General features: G+C 40.5%; 1 protein-coding gene across 2 annotated transcripts in view; it reads right to left on the bottom strand.

Annotated features, from left to right (window-relative positions):
- The window catches only part of cntln (centlein, centrosomal protein), a 354,488-nt gene that overhangs the window by 123,446 nt on the left and 217,755 nt on the right, over nt 1–13,287 (bottom strand). For both annotated transcript variants that reach the window (XM_078396868.1, XM_078396869.1), the window contains exons 18-19: nt 8,696–8,786; nt 3,009–3,226 (exon numbers count right to left, since the gene is read on the bottom strand). In XM_078396868.1, coding sequence (XP_078252994.1) covers nt 3,009–3,226; nt 8,696–8,786 — 309 coding nt within the window. The remainder of the gene's footprint in view (nt 1–3,008; nt 3,227–8,695; nt 8,787–13,287) is intronic.

The following is a 13,287-nucleotide window of genomic DNA, read 5'->3' as shown; positions in this document are numbered from 1 at the left end:
TGTTATTTATATGGCACCAGAATTGTTATCAGTTGCATGAATTACTATGAAATATAGTCATTGTTGTCATGAAGGCAAAGCATAAAATGCTCCACTCAGTCGATATTTCAATGCAGTGCAGGAAGTGCAACACACTATCAGAGGTGCAACACTGAAGTCCAACTGCACTGGCAGAAAAGTATTATTGTGACAGTGGTGCAATTCCAAGGGAGTACAAACCAGTGCTGGACTGTTGGAGGGATAGTACCAAGAGACTACTGCATAGTTGCAAGGCTAGTGTTAAGGAAGCGTTGTTGGACTGTCGTGGTGGTAATAAGGAGACTTGTGGCGCATTACTGGAATAATGGTGGGAACAGCACAGGGATGAAGAGGCGGAATGTGGGAAAATGATATAATTATTGATATAGTATTGAGAGATGGAATGGCAATATTGAGGGTTTGCTGCAGTGTTGTATATGCTGTCTTTCAGATGAGATGTTAAACAAAGGCTCATTTCAAATGGTTCTAAAAATTGTGCAACATTATTGTTTCTGAGCAGCGGAATTATACGTTGTGCTTTGGCCATTACTTCAATTTAAACATCATGAGATTTAGATTATCAAGTTGCCACTTTTCTATTTGTGGGAATTTGCTGGAGAGAAATTGGCTATTTATGTCAGGCACTTGTAAGTTCACGTAATGATAATTCAATATCACACTTCACTTTGACACATTCGGAAGTTGTGAAAGCACATATCTTTATTTACATGTTAAACATTCATTTTGGTTCCTACAATAAAGCAAACTCAAACCAGGAAACTAGCAACAAAGAAAACAACTGGTTCGTTGTATGTCAAACTGGAATCTATCAAGTCTCATTCTTCAATTATTTATCCACCAGGCCTACTCAGCTTACAGTTTCCCTTCAAGCTTGATCTTCTTTTATGTCGTTTTTCAAATCTATTTTAGTATATCATCACGTTGCACCATCTTATCATCTTGCATGCCATATTGTTTCTATCCCAGGCATTCTACCTCGTTTACTTCTGCACAATGCTCATCCTCATCTTGAATAAGACAACCTTCATCTTAACTCCCTTCGCCCACTCTACTCTGAAAGTTCTGTTCTACTGTGAGTCCTCTTTGATTTAACTTTCTCACCAGTATTACCTCAGCCATAATATTCCCCATGGTCTCTCTCATGTTTTTATCATTGATAAGGTGATATCTGGCTTGTGCCTTGCATGTTTCTGCAGCATGTTCCTTCTGACTTGGTTAGGATAAGTCAAGTAAACAGAAGGTAAGTCTCCTGGTGAGATGGAAATGGAATGGGGAAGACAGAGCGACACAGATTCAAGGAAAGAGCTGGGAATACAGGGAGATGGTAGACAAAATGCTGGAGTAACTCAGCGGGTCAGGCAGCATCTCTGGAGAGAAGGAATGGGTGACGTTTCGGGTTGAGACCCTTCTTCAGACATGAGAAAATCGGTTTGGTTAGTTGAAGCAGCAGATGCAATCAGAAGGAAAGTCTCAGCAGCAGAAAATAGAATGCATTAAAGTTAGTAACTGCTGGCCAGTCTAAACTTATCTGTGGAAACCCAGGACCACTGGAGGTGGTTGAGGTAATAATTATAGGACAGTACAGCACAGGAACAGTCTCTTCTGCTCATAATGTTTGTGCTGAACATGAGGCCATTAAACTGATCTTATTTGCCCGTAGATGATTATATTGCTCTATTCGCTTCCTATGCACTTCCATTTGCCTCTTAAATCAAACACCTATTGTATCTGTCTCTGCCTCCACTACCACTCCTGGCAGTGCGTTGCAGGCCCCTACCACTCTCTCTGTGTAAATAACTTGCCAAGCACATCTCCATTAATCTTTCCCCCTTTCACCTTATAGCTATGCCCTGGGAAAAAGATTCGGACTGTCTACCCTATTTATGCTTCTCATAATTTTATATACTTTTATCAAGTCTCCCCTCAACCTCCAACGTTCCAGAGGATATAATCCAAGTCTATCCAACCTCTCCCTGTACCTGAAACCCTTGAATCCAAGCAGCATTCTGGTAAACCCACGCACTCTCTCCGAAGCCTCCACATCTTTCCTGTAATGAGGTGACCAGAACTGTACACAATACTCCAAATGCAGCCAAACCAAAATCCTATAGAGCTGCATCATGATTCTTGACTCTTATACTCAATGTTCCCAGCCATGAAGGCAAGCAGACGATATGCCTTCTTTACCACCCTATCTACTTGTGCTGTCACCTTCAATGAATTATGAACTTGGATTCCAAGATCCCTCTGTACATCAATGCTGTTGAGGGTCTAGCCATTAACTGCATACTTTTCTCTTACATTCAACCTCCCAAAGTGCAACACCTCACACACTGGGGTTAAACTCCATCTGCCAATTTTCCACCCATTTCTGTAGCTGATCTATATCCTGCTGTATCATCTGACAGCCTTTCTCACTGTCTACAACTATTTTGATGTCGTCAGCAAACTTACTCACCAACCCATATACATTTATGTGCAAATGATTTATATATATCATCAACTGTAGAGGTTCCAGCACAGATCTCTGTGAACTCCACTGGTCGCAAACCTCCAGCCAGAATATCTAGCTTCACCACAAACCCTCTGTCCTCTATGAAGAAACCAGTTCTGAATCCATTCGGCACCCATCGCTTTATCATCAATCTTCTCAGTCACCTCAAAAAATCAAATAAGACACGCCCAGCCGCGTACAAAGGCTTGCAGGCTATCCCTAATTAGCTTCCAATGGGAGTAAATCCTATCTCAAATAATTTTCTCCAAGTTTCCCTCCCACTGTTGCAATGTTGCAAATCAATTACTAATCTGACTTCAGTAAAATGCGAAAAACAATTCATTACAGTTGAAGAAAAAACAAAATAGAGAATTTTTATTCAACGTACCTCACGTCCACAGAAATTTTGAGAAATAATTGTCAGTTTCTGAATATTTACTTTTGCAAAATTGTTATTATCGTACTTGAAACATACCTGAATTGTCTGTTTGTGGATTTGAAGCTTCTGAGTCACCAAAGTCAATTGGGATGTTAATTTTTGATTGTTCTGCTTCAGTTCGTTGACAGTATTTAAGGCTAACTTTTTCCCATTCTTCATAACAACAATCTGTTGCTGCAATGATATTAAACGTTGCTGTAAGGCAATGATGGAAATACTTTGTCTGGTTTGACTGGTTTTCTGTTTCCTTACTTCTGTTGAAAAAATAAAGAATAGTGTTGGTGTTAGGATGAAACATAAACTTCCAAAGTTTTATCAATTTTTATTTGAAACTGTAGGAGTATCGATCATCGCATACAACAGAATGCAATCAGTTAATCAGTCAAGAACATTATTTTTACACCTAAGAGCATATACATTAAATGAATCTATAATCAGTTATCAAGATGAAATAAAATGTTTGAATTATGTGCCAGTGAAATAAAATGAAACAATCCGATCCCAACAATGTCACGACAAGGCTAAATGGTGTTACTGAAAAACTATTTTAATGAAAGGGCCTTGACCGTAACGTTCACCTTTGTTTCCCTTCCACAGATGCCTGCCTAACGTGATTATTTCCTGATACTTTTCTCTTCATCCCTAATTACATCAGAAAAGCCATGGAAAAGAAAAAGGTCAAAGGAGGAAATATTACAAAAAGATAAGCAGAAGTTGATGGAAGTAGGTTTTAACGAAGAGGATAGATCAAAAGAGAAAGAAATGTTGAGGGATGCAGGCAGCAGAATCTTCACCGAGAGGATGTTGTACTGGAGGGATGGTGGTGCTACAGGCAGACTTAATTATGGGGTTTGAGAAGATTTCACTGATGGCCTGAATGAGATTTAAGCATATGAAATATAGATAAGTACAACAGTGGTACAGGCCTTTCTACTAGTCTACGATATCTACACCGAACGTGACAGCAATCAAAATGAATCCATCTGCCTGCACGTGGTCTGTATCTATTCATGTGTGTATCTACAGTGCCCCCCATAATGTTTGGGACAAAGACTCATCATTTATTTATTTGCCTCTGTACTCCACAAATTGAGATTTGTAATATAAAAAAATCACATGTGGTTAAAGTGCACATTGTCAGATTTTAATAAAGGCTATTTTTATACATTTTGGTTTCACCATGTGGAAATTAGTCGTGTTTAGTATTTTGTTGCATATGACTTTGCATGCAATGACTGCTTGAAGTCTGCGATTCATGGACATCACCAGTTGCTGGGTGTCTTCTCTGATGACGCTCTGCCAGGCCTGTATTACAGCCATCTTTAGCTTATGCTTGTTTTGGGTCTAGTACCCTTTAGTTTTCTCCAGCATATAAAAGACATGCTCAATTGGGTTCAGATCACGTGATTGACTTGGCCACTCAAGAATTGACCATTTTTTAGCTTTGAAAAACTCCTTTGCTGCTTTAGCAGTATGTTTGGGATCATTGTCTTGCTGTAGAATGAACCGCCGGCCAATGAGTTTTGAGGCATTTGTTTGAACGAGCAGATAGGATGTGTCTATACACCTCAGAATTCATTATGCTACTACCATGAGCAGTTGTATCATGAATGAAAATAAGTGAGCGAGTACCTTCAGCAGCCAGACATGCCCAGGCCATAACACCCCCACCACCGTGTTTCACAGATGAGGTGGCAGGCTTTGGATCCTGGGCAGTTCCTTCTCTCCTCCATACTTTGCTCTTGCCATCACTCTGATATAAGTTAATCTTCATCTCATCTGTCCACAAGACCTTTTTCCAGAACTGTGGTTGCTCTTTTAAGTACTTCTTGGCAAACTGTAACCTGGCTATTCTATTTTTGCAGCTAACCAGCGGTTTGCATCTTGCAGTGTAGTCTCTGTATTTCTGTTCATGAAGTCTTCTGCGGACAGTGGTCATTGACAAATCCACACCTGACTCCTGAAGAATGTTTCTGATCTGTCGGACAGGTGTTTGGGGATTTTATCTTTATTATTTTGAGAGAATTCTTCTGTCATCAGCTGTGGAGGTCTTCCTTGGCCTACCAGTCCCTATACGATTAGTGAGCTCACCAGTGCTCTCTTTCTTCTTAATGATGTTCCAAACAGTTGATTTTGGTAAGCCGAAGGTTTGGCTGATGTCTCTAACAGTTTTATTCTTGTTTCTCAGTCTCATAATGGCTTCTTTGACTTTCATTGGCACAACTTTGGTCCTTATGTTGATAAACAGTAATAAAAGTTTCCATAGGTGATGGAAAGACTGGAGGAAAGACTAGGTGCTGAGAGCTTTCGTATATCTGCATTAAGGAGGCAATTAAACACACCTGAGCAATTACAAACGCCTGTGAAGCCATGTGTTCCAAATATTATCGTGCCCTGAAATGGGGGTACTATGTATAAAAACAGCTGTAATTTCTCCATGGTGAAACCAAAATGTATAAAAATACCCTTTAATAAAATCTGACAATGTGCACTATAATCACATGTGATTTTTTCTATTACAAATCTCAAATTGTGGAGTACAGAGGCAAATAAATAAATGACGGGTCTTTGTCCCAAACATTATGGAGGGCACTGTATATTCCTCCTAATGTGGTTATCGTATCTATTTCTACTATTGCCCCTGGCAGCATGCTGCAGGCACCTACCACTCTGTATAAAATAAACTTGCTTCGCAAATATCCTTTAAACTCCCCACCACACTCTCACCAACTCACCTTAAACCTATGCCCTCCAGTATTTGATATTTCCATTCTGGGAAATTGACTATTAATCTGATCTCTGCATCCTACAATTTGATGCACTTCTATCTGGTCGCCCCTCAGCCACCGATGTTCAAGAGAAAACAATTCAATTTCGTCCAACTTCTCCTAATAGCTAATACACTCCAATCCAGACGACATCTTAGTGAACTTCATGCTGTGCCCTCTGCAAAGCCCTCAGATCCTTTCATCCGCATGGCAACCACAACTGCACCAAATACTCCCAAGTAGCCTGGATCAAAATTCTATATAGTTGTAACATTACTTCCCAATTTCTATACTTAATGCCCTGACTAATAGAGGCTAGCATGCTGTGCGTTTTATTTTTAACACCCTATAACATTTAAGAAGACGTGGGATGTCTTCATTCTTTTGAGAACGTGGGTTCCCCCTGGCTATCATAGATGAATCCCTCACCTGTGGCTCCACTTTGTCCCATGGTTCCACTCTCGCGTCCCACCGACGCAAGAAGATAGAGTACCCGTGTTCCTCACCTTTCATTCCACCATCTTCTGCATCCAACACATCATCCTCCAACACTTCTGGCACCTCGAACGTAATCCAACCACTAGACACATCTTCCCATCTCCACCTTTCGCAGAGATCCCTCCCTCCGAGGTTCACTCGTCCCTTCCCATTCAAATCATCCCCTCTCCAGGTACTTTCTCCTGCAACCGCAGGAGATGTAACACCTGTCCCTATATCTCCTCCCTCACATCCACCCACAGACTCCAGCAGCCCTTCCTGGTGAGACAGGGGTTCACATGCATCTCCTCTAACTTCTTCCCCCCCCTTCCCGATGGAGGTCCCCCACGCTGGGTCCTCCATTGTTCTTCCCCCTCCCACAAAGTGATTGATTGAAACATCTAACATCTACCAATCCAGACCAAATAAATTATTGTGACCATCACCGTTATCCTTACACTGTTGTTGGATTCCTGAATTCACGAATACATAGCAATCTGTTCTAATGTGTAGTATATTGTGTTCAATCCCAGAAGTTCTTTAAGGATGTACTATTTTCCCCCACTACTTAACAGAAGCACCTCATAACAAACGGCAATTAATCACCTATGAATATTAACCATTTGGAAGAGCCACTGGCATCTGAATCCAGAGCACAAAATCAATGACCAAGAGAAACAAACAAGTGAGAAAAGAAAAACAAGAAACTCCCATTCGTGATGCCTAATGATTTCTACCACACAGTGGCCTCATCAAAAATGATAAACATCTCATCAATGTGCAGTCACAATATTTAATGCATTTCTTATTGATTTGCTTCTATCTTCAAACTCTTTACTAGTATAAACTGTCATAATATTTTAGATACCACCTTTTGTTTTTACTGAACTGTATGGACCTTAAATCTTTATCCTTTGCAATATTTATCAATCCAAAAAACGTGTTTCTCTACTCTTTTCCACTCAATTACCATTTGTTCCTTCATTGCTTCTGTTTGGTTTCCTAAGATTCAACATGTAAATCTATTTGGCGTTGATTATATGTCAACGCATTCAGATGCTCAACTGTGAACCAATTTGAACTTTGTCAAGGTGTGTGCCCTCTTGGGATTTACTGTTTTGGACATAAATATCAACATTTCATTCATTAAAAAAAAATCCTGTGTATCTTATCCAGAGATCAACTGATCTTGAACTCTAAAGTCTCTTCCTTGTTATTCTCATGCTTTGCATTATTTCTGTACAATCCTTGGGTACATAGATTGGCACTTTCAGTGTAAAATTTCATTAGAAAGACCATATGGTATTGGGGGTAGGGTATTGACATGCATAGAGAACTGGTTGGCAGACAGGATGCAACGAGTAGGAATTAACGGGTCCTTTTCAGAATGGCAGGCAGTGACGAGTCTTTTCTTTAACTGGATAGCAGGCAAACAAAAGCTTTTTACTGTACCTCAGCACAAGTGACAAGAGTAAACTAAACTATTGTTTCTGCATGTGTACGTGTAATAAGAACAACAGAAAGATTATCCACCTTGGAGAGGCCAGTTTTTTTTATAAATGGTGAAAAAGCACAAATCTCTTTTGATGCTTTGCGGCAGTGTGTCAGACATGTCCCTCTGTGACCCAGCCCGGGTCAATGCAGTGCAGAAGCACTATCACTGCCTTGGTGCATCATTTTATTTTTGCCTTAAGCCATTTACTGAGGCATCAATTATTTACATTGCCTACAAGGCCAGAAGGATTGGCCAGGTGGGAGATTGGCATGTGGGGGATGATGCATAAAGAAAGGTAGGCAATCTTTTATTCCACAGATCGATCCTCCGCACCATTGAGACAATCAAATAGTAATCACAAGGAGGAGGATGGAGTTTGTTTTGTTCGCTGCAAAGTGTCAGATGGAATGTCTTCTCTGGATGCAGTAAAAACAATGTTTAGTAAATGTTATTCTGTGCTGCTATTTTACACGTTATTGAAAAACATTAATTCATGAAAACCCACCAAGAGACCGTGGAATGGCCTATCAGAGGCTGACCCTTTGGTGTCTTGGCCAAATCAGTGGCAGCAATATATAACATAAAGGAGCAAGTGTAACAGACCATTATGAAGAGGACTGGGGAGAGCAGAGAGAGGGAAGGAGGAGGTAAAGGAGGGGAGAAAATAGAGGTAGAGAAAAGAGAATCAATTTCTGGGTATTGTGGTGGGAATCCTTCAGCAGGAGTGAGATTTATGACAATAAGATTTGGGATGGGAGGTCTGACAGCAGGAATCTGGCGTGCGGAAGGTTTTGTGAAACTTGTTTAAAACTCATGCAATGCTTTTCCTTCCATTAATATGTGCATATCATGCCAAAAAAGAAGAACCACTAAATTGTGATTGTGTTAATCGTGACCAATGAACACCTTTGGGCAGGAGAGTTTGGGCTGTAGTTATTTCAGTGAGTGAAATCTCAGAGTAGATTGAAATAGACACATTATACCTTTGCAATGAATCTGTGGTTCAACTTTTGCTTCTGCCTTCTTTGTTCCAAGCAATTGATTTCTTTCATTTGTCTTCTTTTGTGACCATGCCTAAGGAAGCAAAAGACAGCATGAGAATTTTCAGCAAAAATTTACAAAGGAACAATGTACTCCATGATCTTTCTGATTTGGCAAATTCCACCACATATCAGTCTTCTAGATTGAGGCAGTTTAAACTTGTCTGGATTCAATTTGCAGTATACTGGTGGCTGATATTTACCTTGTCACAAAGGCAGAATGTTACAATCACTGCGTCATCACTATATGCTGCACTGAGTAACATCACAAGGCATGAGAAATGAAACATGCAGAGGTTAGATCTTATAGCAGAAAATTATCAGATTTCGTTGAGGTCTGTTTTACAACTTCCTTTGGTGAGGTGTGAATTTATGATATTTGGACTGAACAACCCATTTACCATGATCACTTTGCACGTTTAGGAATTTGTAATACGTAACAGGCTCAACTGAGTAAAGTTTTGTATTAGTTAAATTCTTATAAAAATGAAAACCCTGTGGGCAATTATTATATTTCCAATGATACTTTGAGCTGGTTCAATGTTCATTAAATCATAGAACAGCAGCAGCACTGAAGGGGGCCATTCAGCCCACAGTGACGGTGCCAACACTCTTCCAGAGCAACTCACTGATTCTAACACCAGTCCTCCTCCATAATCTTGCAAATTTTTTCTCACTGTACATTTGTTCACAGTGGGAAATTTCTTCACCACATCTGCAGACTGTTCATTTCAGATTCCAATGGTAGGCTGTCTAGAAATGTTTCCATTATCACTATTAACTTTATTTTACATTTGTGAACTCTAGCCCTCAACTCCTTCACGGAAGGAAACATTGTCCAACTCTGTCTATATCCATCATTGTTTTATGTACTACCAGATCATCCCTCAGCCTTCTCTTCTCCAAAGAAAACAGATCCACCTCTCCAATCTGTCCTTGAAACTGTAGTCCCTCATCTCAGGATTTCTCTGGACTATCCCCAATGCCTCCCACCATTTTTTTCATATAAAAGGAACCAGTGCTTTATAAAGGTTTGACTTCCCTGTTTTTATATGATGCAATTATCAATGAAGTCCAGAACTGTTTTAACCTCATTGACTGCTTTCTCAACCTACCTACCACTTTCAATGGCATGCACACCCATATCCCCAGGATCTTCTGTTCCTACTTTCCTTTTAGAACTATATCCTTTATTCGATATTATCTTTCCTCATTCTGTTTCCCCAAAATGCATCATCTCACATTTCTCCGCATAATTACGATTTCATGGGTATTCACCTTGGTGATAATCTATGGGGAACTGCACTCTGGTCAAAATAACAAAACAAAAAAATCTTGAGACGTTTTGCAAGTATAAGTTTTCTTTGAAGACAAGTGGCAAATGCAGAATATTCAGATCAGAACATGCAAATATTACTTGGTTCTCAAATAATGTCAAGGTGCCTGCATCTTGATTGCTGCGTAATAATTCACCCTGATAAATCAGTAATGAGAGCAAGGGTACGCATGTATTTTTCAAGCAGCTCACAGGCACAGTATGATACACTCTTTAAAGCAATATACCAGTAGCATCTATCAGCCACTCAAGTACACACCAGCTTCTCATGTAATTTTCTCATGGCTATTTGAAAGTACATATCTTTGATAGAGATGTTCTCTGGAGGATTCTGTCTGAATAACAGCAGCAGAAAAAATAACTTCATATTTTTTTATTCATTTTCCATTTTAGAATTGTGTTCAAGTTTCTAAGGTCAAGAAAGGACCAAAATTCCCCCGTGCTCCAAGAGAGCTAAAACAGCAGCATTATAACCTGTTCCTTTTGGTTGTGTCATCACCTTGATAGCTAAAGAGAATAATAAACCTATTTGGTTTAAACAATGCACACTCGGGAGGATATTTTTCTTATCCCCCAAATGTTACCTGATCCTATGCCCTTGAACCTGGAGCTTTCCTCAAAATCCAGAATACACCCTTGGTCAAAGCTCTCTATGACTAAGGCATCAGTGGCAGTGTTCACCGACAGACTCTCTTATATGACATGGTTACAAATTACAAATTCAGGTCTTGTCTTCGTCTGCCTCAGTCTGTCAGGCAGAACGGTGCTTTTACCTCCTGAAAATGACCTGACTCTCTTAAGTTTCAGGTGGCCCAACATCTAACTAAATAATAGCAAAAGTCACGATGATACATGATGACACCACTTCCCCGTCATCTGACCCAGAAATTTTGCTTTTTTCTTGTGTTTCAATGAAATCTAGCGAGGACAATTTAAACATACGGCAAGATGACACCAGATACAACTAATTACATTTTCTCAGGCATCAATTAAACAGCAAAACAAGTGTTATTAATGGACTCGGTTAACTTGATTGGTTTAACTTCTTGTACAATAAAATTAAGTGATGAACATATTTGGTTTCTTAATCAATGGGTTACAAACTGAATTTGAACAAAATAACTTTGTATCATATTGGAGTCGATCGGTGCTTTACAAGCCTATTTAAAACCCTGGCAGTCATCTTTTAGAATGCTGGCCTTCTTTCATCAGGGCATTAAATACAAGAGCAGGGAGGCGATGCTACATCTTTATAATACACTGGTCAAATGTCAACTGGAGTATTGTGTGCAGTTCTGGTCAACACACTATAGGAAAGATGTAACAAAAAGTTAACAAAGATGTAACAAATGATGCTAGTTTATACGAAAGATAGATACAAAATGTGGAGGAACCCAGCGGGTCAGGCAGCATCGCTAAAGAAAATGGATAGTTGATGTTTCGGGTTTGGTTACATCTTTTGACTGATTGTGGGAGCGGGGTAACTGGAAGCAAGAAAAAAACACACCAAATGAGGGCCGGCACCAGTTGACCAGGCAGGGAGGTTCCCCGATAGGCTGATTGTTGGCTGAGGAGGGTGAGATCTTAAGACGGATATTTTGTTCCAAATTGTGGAACTGGTTAACTGACATTTTGTGGAGGAACGAGAGCGGGGTGGGGGGGGGGGGACAAGGGAGGGGAGTGTTTGTGGAAAATAAAATTAGGGAATTCAACATTCATACTACTGTTTTGTAATCTACCCAAGTGAAAAATGAGGTAGAGTTCTCCAACATGCATGAAGACTCACTCTGGCAATGGAGGAGGCCCAGGACAGAAAGATCAATGTGGGAATTGGAAGGGGAATTAAAATGGTTTGCAACCAGGAGATCCAGTAGGTCTTGGCGGGTCATGTGTAAGTATTCAGCGAAACGGTTGCCGACTCTTACGCTTTGTCTCGCCAATGTTCAGGAGGTGCATGTGAACCTTTATCTCACCTGAAAGAACTGTTGGGGTCCCTGGATGGACTCGAGGAAGAAGGTAGGACAGGTGTTACATCTCCTGCGGTTGCAGGGTACCAGGGGAGGGGGTGGTTTGGGTGGGAAGGGATGAGTAACCCAAGGAGTTGCAGAGGGAGCAGTCTCTGGGAAAGGTGGAAAATGGTGGATAGCCGAAGATGTTATTAGTGGTGGAATCACGTTTGAGGTGACGGAAAAGTCAGTGGATGATATGTTGGTTGTGGAGGCTGTTGGGGTGAAGGGTGAGGACCAGGGGAACTCGGTCCTTGTTGCGTCTGGGAGAATAGAATTACAGGACACAGAGGAAACATGTGTGAGGGATCCGTCTATGACAGAATGCATTTCTTGTTTTGCTGTTTAATTGATGCCTGAGAAAACAATTAGTTGTATCTGCTTAAATAGATATCCTTAAATAGTCCTCTCTGGATTTGATTGGTGATACACAAGAAAAATGCAAGATTACAGGACAGGGAAGTGCTCGTATTATGTAGCATTATGACTTATGCTAATATATAGTTAGATATTGGTCCACCCTGAAACATATTGCCCCTCTTTCTGTCATAGATGGGTCCCTTGCACGCAACTCCTCTGCGCCCCGTAGTTCTGCTGTCACTCTCCATCCCCCCAGAAGCAACAAGGACAGAGTTCCCCTGGTCCTCACCTATCCATTTTCTCCAGAGATGCTGCCTGACTCATTGAGTTACTCCAGCAATTTGTATCTATCTTTTGAGGAAAGATGTGATGGTGAAGGAGAGGATCCAGAGGAAATTCACCACGATGCTGGCAGGGATGGAGTGTTCAGATATGAAAACAGACTGGAGAGGATAGGTCTGTTTTCCTTGGAGTGGCGGTTAATTGAGGTATACAACGTTGTGAAGGGTCATATTCAATGTCACTGTTCCTTTCTGTAGGGCAAAAATGGTCTAAAAACTTAAAATATCTTCGAAGGCCTCTTCCCAGTATTGCATACAAAACTACATGACTAACTGCTGAGGCTGATTGGTCTATTGTAAACAGTTCATTAATTGACAGAGTATATAGTCATAAACAGGGTTGGATCTTCATACAGTATCTATCCATCTATATCTATATATATTACTAAAACTCTCTGTTGGTGCATTTTATTAATTGTATATCAGGCATGTGTGAGGTAAAAGGAAAGAGGAAAAGAGCCGAGCGCTTGCGCGAGCTGTACAGCGGGGGTC

Source organism: Rhinoraja longicauda, chromosome 3 (assembly GCF_053455715.1).
Source record: "Rhinoraja longicauda isolate Sanriku21f chromosome 3, sRhiLon1.1, whole genome shotgun sequence".
In the NCBI taxonomy this organism is placed as follows: domain Eukaryota; kingdom Metazoa; phylum Chordata; class Chondrichthyes; order Rajiformes; family Arhynchobatidae; genus Rhinoraja; species Rhinoraja longicauda.
Note: the sequence above shows the minus strand (reverse complement) of the source record. Positions and strands in the feature narration are given on the sequence as shown.